General features: G+C 38.1%; 1 protein-coding gene across 1 annotated transcript in view; it reads left to right on the plus strand.

Annotated features, from left to right (window-relative positions):
* Positions 1 to 12441, plus strand: part of NUP133 (nucleoporin 133) — a 67532-nt gene extending 55091 nt beyond the window's left edge. The window contains exons 24-26 of the mRNA XM_074948827.1: positions 3897 to 3961; positions 8069 to 8157; positions 9170 to 12441. Coding sequence (XP_074804928.1) covers positions 3897 to 3961; positions 8069 to 8157; positions 9170 to 9306 — 291 coding nt within the window. The 3' untranslated portion in view covers positions 9307 to 12441. The remainder of the gene's footprint in view (positions 1 to 3896; positions 3962 to 8068; positions 8158 to 9169) is intronic.
* The last annotated feature ends 270 nt before the right edge of the window (positions 12442 to 12711 follow it).

The raw sequence follows: 12711 nt of genomic DNA on the forward strand, positions 1-12711 counted from the left end.
ATCTCAGAATCAGAGGAAGTATATTTTAAGTTCTCTGAGCTGGTGTTATTACTGTAACTTGAGGATTACATACTGGCCCTTGGTGCCCCCAATGGAAGTGACTTTTTCTAGTTTTTCAGTCTTTGGAGATATGTCAAATGTGGTGTAGGTAAAAGTAACTGTGGTTTAGATCATAAGTGAAATAACACTTATCCTTGTAAACCGCAACAGGGTAGGCCATCTGTTATATTGAGAACCTTGCCAGTCTAGAATTTATCACCAAACAAGAAGGGGGGGTCCATCAGTTTTAGGAAAACAGTACTCGTCCACTATTATCAGTTTATCTGTGTGCCAATAAATAATCTAAAATGAATCTGCCATGCCTCCTCAAATTGACAAGACTTCTTTGGCCTACATCTGTGCTTTTTATCATTATGATGGTACTCTTTAGGGCATAAGGCTTGCTGTCTTAAGCTTGCATCTTGAGAGGTCACCATTTCTCCTTGCACACTCTTATTCCCTGTTTGCTGACAATTTATTCTGGCAACGCCAAAAATCACCTCTCCAGGACCATCATTCCTGAGCAGCATTCTTCAGCCAAAAATAAAAGCCATGTCATTTCAGAGCAGTGTTATTTCTAAATTATCTAGGAAAGGTTGCTATAGAAAAGGTTCCAGCTTGAATCCACTGTATGATAGTGATTTGTGCTACAACGAGGCCATTGTGTTACCCAACAATAACTTTATTGGTCATGTAGTTATTTAATTTAGATTATTTAGACCTTAAATTATGGTCTTTTCCTTGTTAAAGTTCCTTTTTGTAATACCTGTTAAGTAATTCTTATTTGTTCTTTATGTATGAAAAGTTTCACGTCGAAAATATTTGCCTGTATTTTGTGCTTTTATTACACATTATTGTATGTAATGGAGGAGGAGAAAAATTTTAATGTTTGGGACACTGTATTGTATCGATAGACCCAGAATTAGTTTTCTTCCACTTTAAACAGAAAAATGTTGCTTAACACACATACCCTGATTTGACTGCTATATAAGAACTAAGTGTAAATAATAACATTACTTTGGGAGAGAATAGCAGTAAATGGGGTTACTGGACTTAGTTACTTCTCTTCTTTCATTTGTCATTGCCTTTTTCCAAGTTCCCACCATCCTTTGTGAAAATAGTCATATCGTGTCATTTTAAGAAAATAAGATTTAAAAGTTTCTCATTTAAATTAGAGAAACTTAGATGTCTGAGTAAGAATATACACTACAAAAGGGAAAGCATAAATTAAACTAAAATTTCTGAGTGGACAAGGTCACCCTAATTTAGGATTTCATCTTTATCACCCATGGAAAAGCATGATTGACCAGAGAAACTGCAGAATTTTGAGGCTAGACATGGGTTGCCTAATTGCTCTTCTTAGCTATCCCAGTCACACTCTAACTGGCAAAAAGCTGATAGCACAAGGACTTTGCTCACACTCTTGCTTCCAGAAGAGTCGGGGGGTTAAATAGCTGAGATTGGGGAAGAGGGGGTTAAATAGCTAAGATGCCCAAGAAGGCTAATGGAAAGACAAATGGCCTTTTGTGATGACAGCATCATTATATGAGCAGAAAGGTCTCATGCCAAGCCTTTTAATATTTGTGCTAGAGGTCTGTCTGCACTAGGGTAAAGGCGTATTTTAAAGACATGTTAGTTAACACATTAAAAAACCCTAATGTAGATAGGGTAAACTGTATTTTAACATGTGATAGATATCTGGTCATGCTGAACACCTAGCTAGCGTGTAAGACAACTTGCCCTGGGCACACTGGGGTTTTAAAACAGAGTAGCTAACGTGGATTTTAAAATATAGATAGAGATAGATATGGGGTTAGAGAAATTCATAGCCTCAGCTGCAGATGGAGAGAAACAGCCTTTAATGGTTGAAGTCTGAGCCAGGTCAGCCCATGTTGCCTTAAAATAGGAGTTGCACTCAGACAAGTGATTCTCCCCTCCTTCACAGACTTACTTTTCTCTAATAGCCAAAGCCTTTATGGCTGCCAGAGTGCCAATGGGTAACCCCTTTGTGAGAGACATTTTCTTAAACTTTTTGGCTTTGCAAGTCAAAGCTAAAGTCATTTCCAGCTCTGTCTTCTCAGATGTCTTTAAACATCAAGGGGCATTTTTGCAAGGCATTACTTTAGAGCAGTGTTTTTCAAACTTTTTAGGCTGCATACCCCTTTCCAAATAATGTAGTCTAACATGTACCCCCATCTGAGACAGGTAGAGGCGATGCATGGGGGGGGGGAGCGTGGGCCCCCCCCCCAATTTCTGCCTTCCATTTAGCAACAGCTTCTAGAGGTTTTCAAACTGTGGGATGTGGAGTAACATTTGGGGGTAGGGGTGGTGACGCCAGGCAGCTTGGGCCAGCCCCGTGCAGCAGGGCTCAGGGGAGGGATTGCTACCTCCATCCCTGACTCACCTCAGTAGGCCACCCAGCCTAGGTTGGGGGGAGGCATAACCAAAAATTATAACTTGCAGGGTGAGGGGGTTCAGCTCAAAAAGTTTGAAAACAGCAGGTAATGCTCCCTTTTCAGTAGCTCAAACATGGGGCTGATATTTTCAGAAGGTTTTTTTTTTATTTTTATTTCTAATTTCTATCAGATGCTTTAAGGTCTTATTAGCTATTACTACTTTCTCAGTTAGGTTTAAATAGGTGAAACCATCCTTAACTGTCTGACATAATGAACACCGAGGTCCTTCATCTTTTTCATCTAGTAACTGTATCTCAACCAAAATGCAGTAATTTGTGGTTTCCTGAAACAGGTCTTTCCCACAAATGGGTAGCAGTTGAAAAACATGGCAGCCTTACCATAATGCTGTAATTGATTTTTCTATTTTTATTAAGACCTACCTCTGCTAGTCACTGTTGGTTTATCTCTTAGGCCCTAGAGGACCTGTTTGTATTTGCTTTTATTTTACACCATTTTTGCTGACTTTCCCACAAAATTTGTTCTTTGTAATGTGTGCCAAGCATACAAAAAAAAATAGAACAAGTAATTGTGCCCTAAATGTTGCATTGAATGTAGAGTAAGTTTCAATCTTTTCTCTCCTGTTGATTCTTTTCTGTTCTAGAACACAAGATTATTTACCCTTTGCAAGCCTCTCAGATTTGGTACTAACAATTGTCCTGTTAGTAGGGCAGTAGTGCAAAATTACTCAGGGTCAAACGATCATATATTGGCCAGTTAGATGGTTTGACAATGCAAGAGTATAACACAGCTGCGTAGAAACATACATACATATTACAATGCTTACTTTCTCTTATACTTCGTTGCACTTATGCAGTACTGTTTTATCTGAAGATTTGAAAGAACTAAGTCTCAAAACTCCTGTGAAATAGATCAATAAAGTGGGGCACAGGGAGGTTATTGCTAATCTACAGTAAGCAGAGCTGAATAGAATTCAGAGGCTATGTGAAGCTTGCAGCCCCTGCAGTTGTGAATCAAAAGAACCAAATGACTGAATGAAATTTGGACAAATAGCAAGTTTTAGTAAGTTTTTGTGTCAAAACCATGTGAAAATACTACATTTTTCACTGTTTCCACCCCAAGTCATAAATGGGCTTCATTTCAGGTACCTGTCTCAAGTGTTGAAGTGGTAACAAAACTAGGCAGTTTTGCTTTGTTTGAGGGTTTTGAGAGATGGTCTGTTGCTTTGACTACTAGACTGCACTGCCTCTCTACAATGAAGTGGACAAACAGGTTCCTATGTACTAGTTACCAGTATCAATTATTCTTTTGTAAACAAGAGTAATGAAAGCATCCAAGTCAACTCTCAGATCTGGATGTGATGTGGTGGTTAGGAAAAACCCTTTATTTGTCTTTTAAAAAAACCCAGCAGTTAATATTAATTTTTTTTTTTTTCAATTGAAGGAGGAAGAAGTGGATGTAAATGATCTTAAGCTTAAAATTCTCTGTAAAGCTCTCCAAAGAGACAGGTAGGTCATAACTGAACATACATGAAGGGTACAATTTTCTCTATTCATAGCATTGATTTTTCTAATTGTAAATTTTTGTACTATTCTCCAGCTTCTAATATCAGATTGAATGTTCAAATGGTATATATGTATGTTTAATATAGATTCTGAAAAGTCTGTCCAGGACAATGTGTCTTTTTAGAGGGAGAGGAGAGGTATCACTTACAAAGCTACTTCTGTAATAGTTTATCCATTAAATCCTCTAGCTATTCTACAAATACTTTAAACATTTAGGGAATTAAAATGAAACTATGTGGTTTCTTGAATTTTCTTTTGCCCTTTAATGGAGGGGAGAGATGACTGGCTATGAAACTGGATTTTCTTCTTTGAGGCTAACAGCATATTTCCAATTGTGGAATAAGCAGATCCCAAGCTTGGGATCTTCTAGAGCAGTGTTTCTCAACAACTGGTCACGGTTTAGGAAGGCAGCAAGCTGGTCCTCGGTATAAAAAAGGTAGAGAAACACTGTTCTAGAGCATTGTCCATTAACGCTACTGCTGGAGACTTTCACGTCACTTATGCTGGGCACAGAACTACTTTGACAAATTATTCTCCAGAGCCAGCAGTCCAGGATGTCCAGCACTGGACTTAGTTGACTTGGACAGCTCCAGGGACCTTGGTTCTGCTTATGTTGGACACAAACACTTTGGTAAGCTGTTCCTCACTTTGTAGTCAACAAAACAGGATCATTGGTACTGGAAGAGACCAGGGACCTAGATATTGTTTTAGCTAGCTATAGAGCCACTTTGACTGGCAGATCTCCAAAGTCAGTGCTGGACACACCTTACTAGACTTAATCAACTGGATCTGAAGAGTTTCCCTCATCACCAGTGTTTGAGGCAACCCTCCTGCTCTTCATAGATCTTAGATCAGTGGTTCTCAACCAGGGGTACACAGAGGTCTTCTCGTGGGTACATCAACTCATCTACACATTTGCCTAGTTTTACAACCATCTACATAAAAAGCACTAGTGAGGTCAGTACAGATTGAATTTTCATACAATGACTTGTTTAGACTGCTCTATATACTATACACTGAAATGTAAGTACAAGATTTATATTCTGATTTATTTTATAATTATATGGTAAAACTGGGAAAGTAAGCAATTTTTCAGTAACAGTATGCTGTGACACTTTTGTATTTTGCTGTCTGGTTTTTGTAAGCGAGGTGAAACTTGGGATAGACAAGACAAATCAGCCTCCTGAAAGGGGCACAGTAATCTGGAAAAGTTGAGAGCCACTGCTCTAGATAATGCCCATGACAAGTAGGGGACCCTTTCCTCCAAAAATAAAAAGGGATAGAGAATAAGATGGAGAATATCTTATTGCCCTTATATAAATCCATGGTACGCCCATATCTTGAATACTGCATACAGATGTGGTCCCCTCTTCTTAAAAAAGATATACTGGCATTAGAAAAGGTTCCGAAAAGGGCAACTAAAATGATTAGGGGTTTGGAACGGGTCCCATATTAGGAGAGATTAAAGAGGCTAGGACTTTTCAGCTTGGAAAAGAGGGGATTAAGGGGGGATATGATAGAGGTATATAAAATCATGAGTGGTATGGAGAAAGTGAATAAGGAAAAGTTATTTACTTGTTCCTATAATATAAGAACTAGGGGCCACCAAATGAAATTAATGGGCAGCAGATTTAAAACAAACAGAAGGAAGTTCTTCTTCACTCAGCTCACAGTCAACCTGTGGAACTCCTTGCCTTGCCTGAAGGTTAGGACTATAACAGGGTTTAAAAGAGAACTGGATAAATTCATGAAGGCTATGTCCATTAATGGCTATTAGCCAGGATGGGGAAGGAATGGTGTCCCTAGCCTCTGTTTGTCAGAGGGTGGAGATGGATGGCAGGAGAGAGATCACTTGATCATTACCTGTTAGGTTCACTCCCTCTTTGGGTCACCTGGCATTGGTCACTGTCGGTAAACAGGATACAGGGCTGGCTGGACCTTTGGTCTGACCCAGTATGGCCATTCTTATGTTCTAGTTTTCAAATGCTAGTCCAGTCAGATTTTTTAACTATAGTCATACCCCACCCCCCCACTCCAAAGGGACAGAAGGGGAAAAAAAATAACCAATGAGGGAAGAGTATATTCCATGCCCTCTGCAACTTTGGCAGTCAAAAGGAGCTGAAGAGCAGTTGGAGCCACTCCCGCTTAAAGGGGAGGTTCCAAAGGATAGGGATTTCCAGAAAACTCCAAGCTTACATGGCCAAGGAGCATTTATCCTACAAGTGGGAATATGCAGGCAACATAGTTACTGATTAGTAACCTTCCCCACGCCTTATTAAATTGGGGGTAGATCCTGTTTTAAAAGCCTTCACAATTACAGCCCAACAAGTTTTTAGGCCTTGTCCATTCTGGGCCAAGAACAGAGTTTAGAAATGGTATTTAAACTCTGCTAGAACAAATTTTAAACATGACTCTGGCTAGCCAAACCTAATCAATGTGGATGGGGCCAATCTGTATTCAAACCAGTTTGGGTGGAATAGTGTTTAGATAGTTTACATATGATTTCCAGATTTGGTTCCCAGTTCACTGAGGTTCTGTAGCCAAGGAGGCTAATCCCTGTTCCAAAAGAGGTAGTGGCCATTCTCTAGCATCTGGAAAATGCTACATTAGGCATTCCACAACACCTGCTTTTAGGGGTGGAGCTTGTTACATTCCCTAACTTGATTACTATACATGGTGACTGGATTCTTTGGATACAACACCAAGACTCACTAAGCATGCTTAGCAACATCCTAATATAGTGCTGGACTTCAGTTTCTGTCATTCTCTTCACCACTCCAATGCCTGTAGAAGGATTGGAGGTAGGGAAAAAGGGGGGTAACAGGAAACTGTCTTTCTTTCTCCTCAATAAAACTGTGGGTGAAATCCTGACTCTGTTGAAGTCAATGAGAGTTTTGCCACTGACCTCATTGGAACAACGGTTTCTCCCAAGATGCTACCTTTTGTTGTTGTTAGTGTACCTATTTGGAGACCAAACCATCCATTTCCCAGTGACCACACAAGGTAATTATGTCCGTTTTAGGACTGAAATAATGGGTATATCTACACTGCAATTAAAAAAACCCACAGCTGGTCCATGCCAGGTGTCTCAGGCTCACAGGCCAAGGTGCTGTTTAATTGCAGTGTAGATGTTCAGGCTCTAGGACCCTGTGAGGTGGCAGAGTCCCATAGCTTAGCCTGCAGCCTGAGCCTAGCATCTACATCACAATTAAACAGCCCCTTATCTGGAGCCAGCTGGCACCGGCCTGCTGTGGGTATCTAATTACAGTGTAGTCATACCCAGCGTAATTCCAGGCTGCATGGCATTTGACACTGGGGACAAGAAACCTCAGCAACTGAAAAATCCAGTGCCAACAGCAAGGGAAGTTATTTTAAATCCGTTTTTTTCCCCTTTCTGCCAGGCATTTTAGAATGGTTTGAATTAGGGCTTCAACAGCAGCCTGACCTTTCCCTTGAATGACTCAGCATATCTGATCACATATTGAGGCTTGCAAACCTCAGAAACTAAGGATATTTTGTGCTGAGTTAGGGCCTTGCAATTTTAAACCTTTCACTCGACATTTTGTTCTTCCTTTGCTTCTCCTGTTTAAAAAAGTATGTTGGCAAGTTTCCTTTGCTTCTGTGTTCTGAAGAATGTCTTTTTACAGAAAACTTGTCAGAATGGTGATTGTGGAATAATTAAAATAATTGTTTAAACTAGCTTACTTAAACCCATGTGTGTAATTGATTCTGAGTTCTCTAACAGAAGCAGATAACTTTTTTCTGCTGTTACGGTTTAGTCAGTGGGGAAGCATTCCTATTATCTGCCTTATTAGATTGTCTTGTAATGCCACAATTTTAATAAAATTTTTCTCTAAAATATTAAAAAGATAATCAGTTCAGGATGCAAAGAACACTAACTTTCAACTGTAGAAATGCACACAGAATACAGGTATACTTCAAGAACATTTATTTCTATTTTAGTATCAGGTTTTTAATTATCCTGTTCTCATATTTGATCAGGTTTTTAATCAACTTTACAACTTATAATTTATACTTTCTGAGTTGCAGTTGGTCCAGTTCAGAAGGTAAAGATGATCCAATTGAAGCATCTAAAGACAGTATATTTGTGAAAATATTACAAAAGCTATTGAAAGAAGGTAAGTTTTGTTATATGTAAAGAATACTTTTTCAGATTACTGTATGTCAACCTTGTTTTAAAACATACTTAACAAAATAAACAGCTTTTATCTATTAAAAAGAACAAGTAAGGTGTAAAAGAAGCAAAAAAAAATTGCATCAGTAATTCATCAGATAAAAATGTGACCATGTGGCACCCTATTCTATCTTTTTGTAGGGAGGCGACAAAACATGTAAATTCTCTCTCTCGGAGCCTCCAGATTACATCTGTTTTGCAGGAAGATAGTGTTTATTTTTTTTAGTAACTCATTATTATACAATGGAACTCAGCCTCCAGTGTGAAGATTCCCTATGAGACAGGAGGAATTTTAAGACACCAGGACCGTATTTCAGAATGGCTTAATTGCTTTAACTCAAACTTTTAAAAAACTAACAAAAAGCCTTGAGTTCAGACCATTTAAGCAACATCACAACTCAACACGAATTGTTGGGGGGAAATTTTATAAGCAACTAAAAGAGATTAGAATAGTAACTCAACCTTAACTATAATGTTCACAATTTTAAAAAGCTATATTGTCAAATAAGAGAAGGTTGAAGGTTATAAATCTGAAGAAATGCACTTCCATAAGATTTAAGAATGCAACATAAAACTATCTGATTCTTGACCCTTTTTTAAGGGCTGCAGTATCCAGTCATTTGGACTAAGTCCATTTTAATTTATCAAAAGTATGATTTGTTAAACAGGGACTTTGTGGAGTTTACATAACTGTTAAAATATAGAATGTGCAAATGGTCAAATTGAGGAGGGGAATATAATAATCTTTAAACAATAAACTCAGTTTATAGAGTTTAGAGTCAGAACACTTTATAGAGTTGTTTCACTGCATGACACAGTAGATGAAATAGAATTAGAACAGTCTTTACAACTGCAAACAAATGAATCAGGAATTGAAATACAGGTACAGATGTTTCCATTGGCATCCTTTCTAAGTATCTTACAATTGCTATAATGCAAGTTTATTTGTGTTGAAGGAGTTCAGCTCAGTGAATATTTACCAGAGGTGAAGGACTTGCTGCAAGCAGATGAACTTGGCAACTTGAAATCGAATCCTTATTTTGAATTTGTGCTAAAGGCAAACTATGAACACTATGTTCAAGGACAACCATGATGACTCAACATTTTTGAAAGTAGAAATTTCTAAAGAACTGAGTTAAAGCAGTGTATACTTCTTTACATTCTGTACGTACTTCATTAAAGTACCTTTGTAATAAAGTTTATACAGTAATGTGTTTGGCTTTTGAAATGAACAGTCTTTACAATATAACTAAGTCTCTTAATTTTTCTCTGGGATACTTACTTTCTCTCCCAATGGCTGAAAATGTATGGTTGATTTTCATTTTCTGTGCCTCTTTTGGTTTCACGTTTGTTCTATACTTTTGTCTAGTGTGCAGGAAGTCTCAACACTGGCAGCACATACACCAGGGGTGAAATCCTGGCCCCACTGAAAACCATGAGAGTTTTGCCATTGACTTCACTGGGGGCAGGATTTCACCCCGGGGGTATATATTGGGGAAACATACAGTAAATGTTAAATGATGGCTGAATATATAGCTTTTTGGAGTAAGAAATTAAAGCCACACTTGTGTAAAGCACTCTGCTTAGAAATTAGGCTTTTGGTATAAAACTTTGCATTGATACAGCACCTTCCATCTGAAGAGATCCATGCAAAAATGGATAGGTAAGTAGTCCCCCTTTACAGAAAAGGAAACTGGCACAGAAAGGATAAGTGACTTGCACAAGGTCACTCCCCGTCAGTGGCAGACGGGAATAGAACCCAGATCTCCTGACTCAACAATGCCCTGGCCTAGCAAATACATCAGTCTTTCAACTTGTACATAAATGCAGTTTTTCACATAAATTTTCAACAAATCCAGAGCAATTTTTTAGATTAAGATTACAAATACAAAAGTTATCTATAGATTTTTACATTTTTAAAACTGAGATTGACGTTTTCACCCTACAGTAATTGACAATAAATGCCTAGAACCTAAGCTCACAAGAAACCTAGAAAGCAGTTCCCAAAGAGAGAGTCCAGGAAGACCTTCCTTACTCGAAGACTCGTTCTTTACTCGTAGATGCCAACTTACCCCAGTTCACTTATCTCTGACACGATGATAAAAAAAAAAAAAAAAAGTCCATGTAACTCTTAAAACATTGTAATGGTTCTCATACTGAAATAACAGGCTTAATTTAAAATCATATAAAAATTGCTTTAATCTGACAAATCGCAGGAGGAGCTTTTCTTTTACAAATAGTTTAATGTCCAGAGATTGAATGCAGAGCAACTTGCATACCCTTATGCTCTACTTGCCCTGGCTAGGTGCCTGCTAAAACAACTTGATCCAACAGCTGAGAAGGTCATAAGTTAAATCAGTTGAAGAGAATCCAATTTCTAGTTTAAAAAGCACAGCTATCGCACCATTGCTTCTCCCCCTCCCTGTACTAATACAGTGCTCGGCTGAAAGGCTGAACATGTTTGGAAGAATAGACTTAGCTAGAGATGTTCTAACTAATATGGAAGAGATACCCATTAGCAACCTTGTAAAAAGTCAACACAATTAAACGTCACCTGTTTCTACAATATTACATGGCTGTGAGAGCAGCAGGTAGAATTTACAGCTTTGACTTTACAAAAGGGAATAATTCAAAGTATTGGAAATTTACTTACTCATGTAAAACACAATTTTAAATGGAAACGGGATCTCAAATTATTTAAAAACTAAACTAAACATTTAGGAGATGGGAAATGGTATATCAAAGGACTGGCACTCTTTGTAGGGGTATCTTATTCCTGGGCTTTAGCTTCGTTAAAATTAGCTTGAAGTGTCTAGTAATGTGGACATTTCTGGTCAAGCCTTGAACGTACTGATGGGATTTCTCAGCCCCCGCCCTTCCGACTCATCTCCATACAATCTAACCACCTGTACCCAGTCATAATCCACAGCGTATGCCAAGAGAGACATCTCAATAGCTGTTAGACTGGCTAAAGTTTATGTAGAACTATAGATTGCTGTTAGCCCTTGATCTACTCCAAAGAAAGGGTTATTTAAACATTCTGTTTTGCAGAAAGTCAATATTTATAGGTTGTAAGCTCCTGCGGGCAGATTGTTTGTCCTGCGCAGCATGGAGTATACGTCCTCAACAAATGAACTGTGTAATGTTCACATCTAAGGCTCTTTGGTCTAGTGCTGGTGTAAAAGGTACTTTGCATTGATATAGTACCTTTCATCTGAGGATCTCTAAAGCACTAGGCTGTAGGCAGTAGATTTAAAACAAAACTTATTTTAATAACTTCCATACTCAAACTGAAGTTCAATATCTGGATATTAGGAATGTTCAGCATGTTCACCATGTCAGTATAAAATTTGAAAGGTCAAGATTATTGGGTTATTGTCCCTTTGCAGCTGCTTGTTCATTCTATGCAGTCAGAACTCTGTGATTCCTGTTGGAGATCTGCTTCCATTAGGGCAAATGGGGTCCTAAGTGTAAATTACAAGAGTTACAGAGTTAAGATTTGGTATTTGCTCCTATTTTCAAGCTTTTCTGATAATCTGTTCACTAAAACAAAACTTTATGGTGAACACTTCTCTTATAGAATAGACTTCTCTCAAATAGGGGCACAGAGAAGATGTCTTCATTTAGCACTGCATATGAATGTCACAGGTGTCCTATTTTGCTTCATAATAGATCTAAAAAAATTGCAATGAAGGGAAACCATTACAATAAGTATAGACTACTACCTGTTCCTGCAAGAAAGTTTTCAGTTAGCCATGTGGTTAAATTAAATAGGGGAGAAAATGTTCTCAAATGTTTGGGGGGGGGGGGTGTTACATAAGTTTTATAATTAAAGAATGTATTAAGCATTTCTTTCCTTGTAGAGGATACAAATCATTTTAATGTCCAACCCTCACTTGTAAAAATCACAAGTTTAAGAATAATGGGAAAGGGTGTGAAGTTGAGATTTGTATCAAGATAAGCGGAAGAAATTGGACATTCCACTACGCAGATCAGTTTTATTCTTGCCCTGGTCTTATTGCTGAAATTTGAACTGACTTGTCGCTGTGGTGGCTGAGCACTGAAAAAATAAATATTGGTTTAGCCCCTTGTGCCTATCCTAGGTTTTAATCCCAGAGAATGTATACAGGGGAAGTGGCCTTTTATGTGGAAAAATAATATTGCCACCAGGCATTTGTCTATATTGAATTGCTATGTATCATACTTAGCGATAGTATCACTTTGAGATACCATGAGATTTGTTGTAGGAAAACCAAAATGGTATATGTCCAGTAATTTTTTTTCAAAACTTACAATAAAAGGTCACTGACAATGCTTCCATTGTTAATTTTTTAAGCAGGGTTTGTGCCACCACATATGGATGACTGGACTACAAATACATCTCTCATGAAATAACTAACCTGTACTTTAGTCTGCTTCTGAGCATCTTTTTTTAATATCTGATTGTGATTCCTTAAAATCCTCAGGAAAGGTAGTTTCTTTTTATGGTGAATTTATG

Source organism: Natator depressus, chromosome 3, assembly GCF_965152275.1.
Source record: "Natator depressus isolate rNatDep1 chromosome 3, rNatDep2.hap1, whole genome shotgun sequence".
Classification (NCBI taxonomy): domain Eukaryota; kingdom Metazoa; phylum Chordata; order Testudines; family Cheloniidae; genus Natator; species Natator depressus.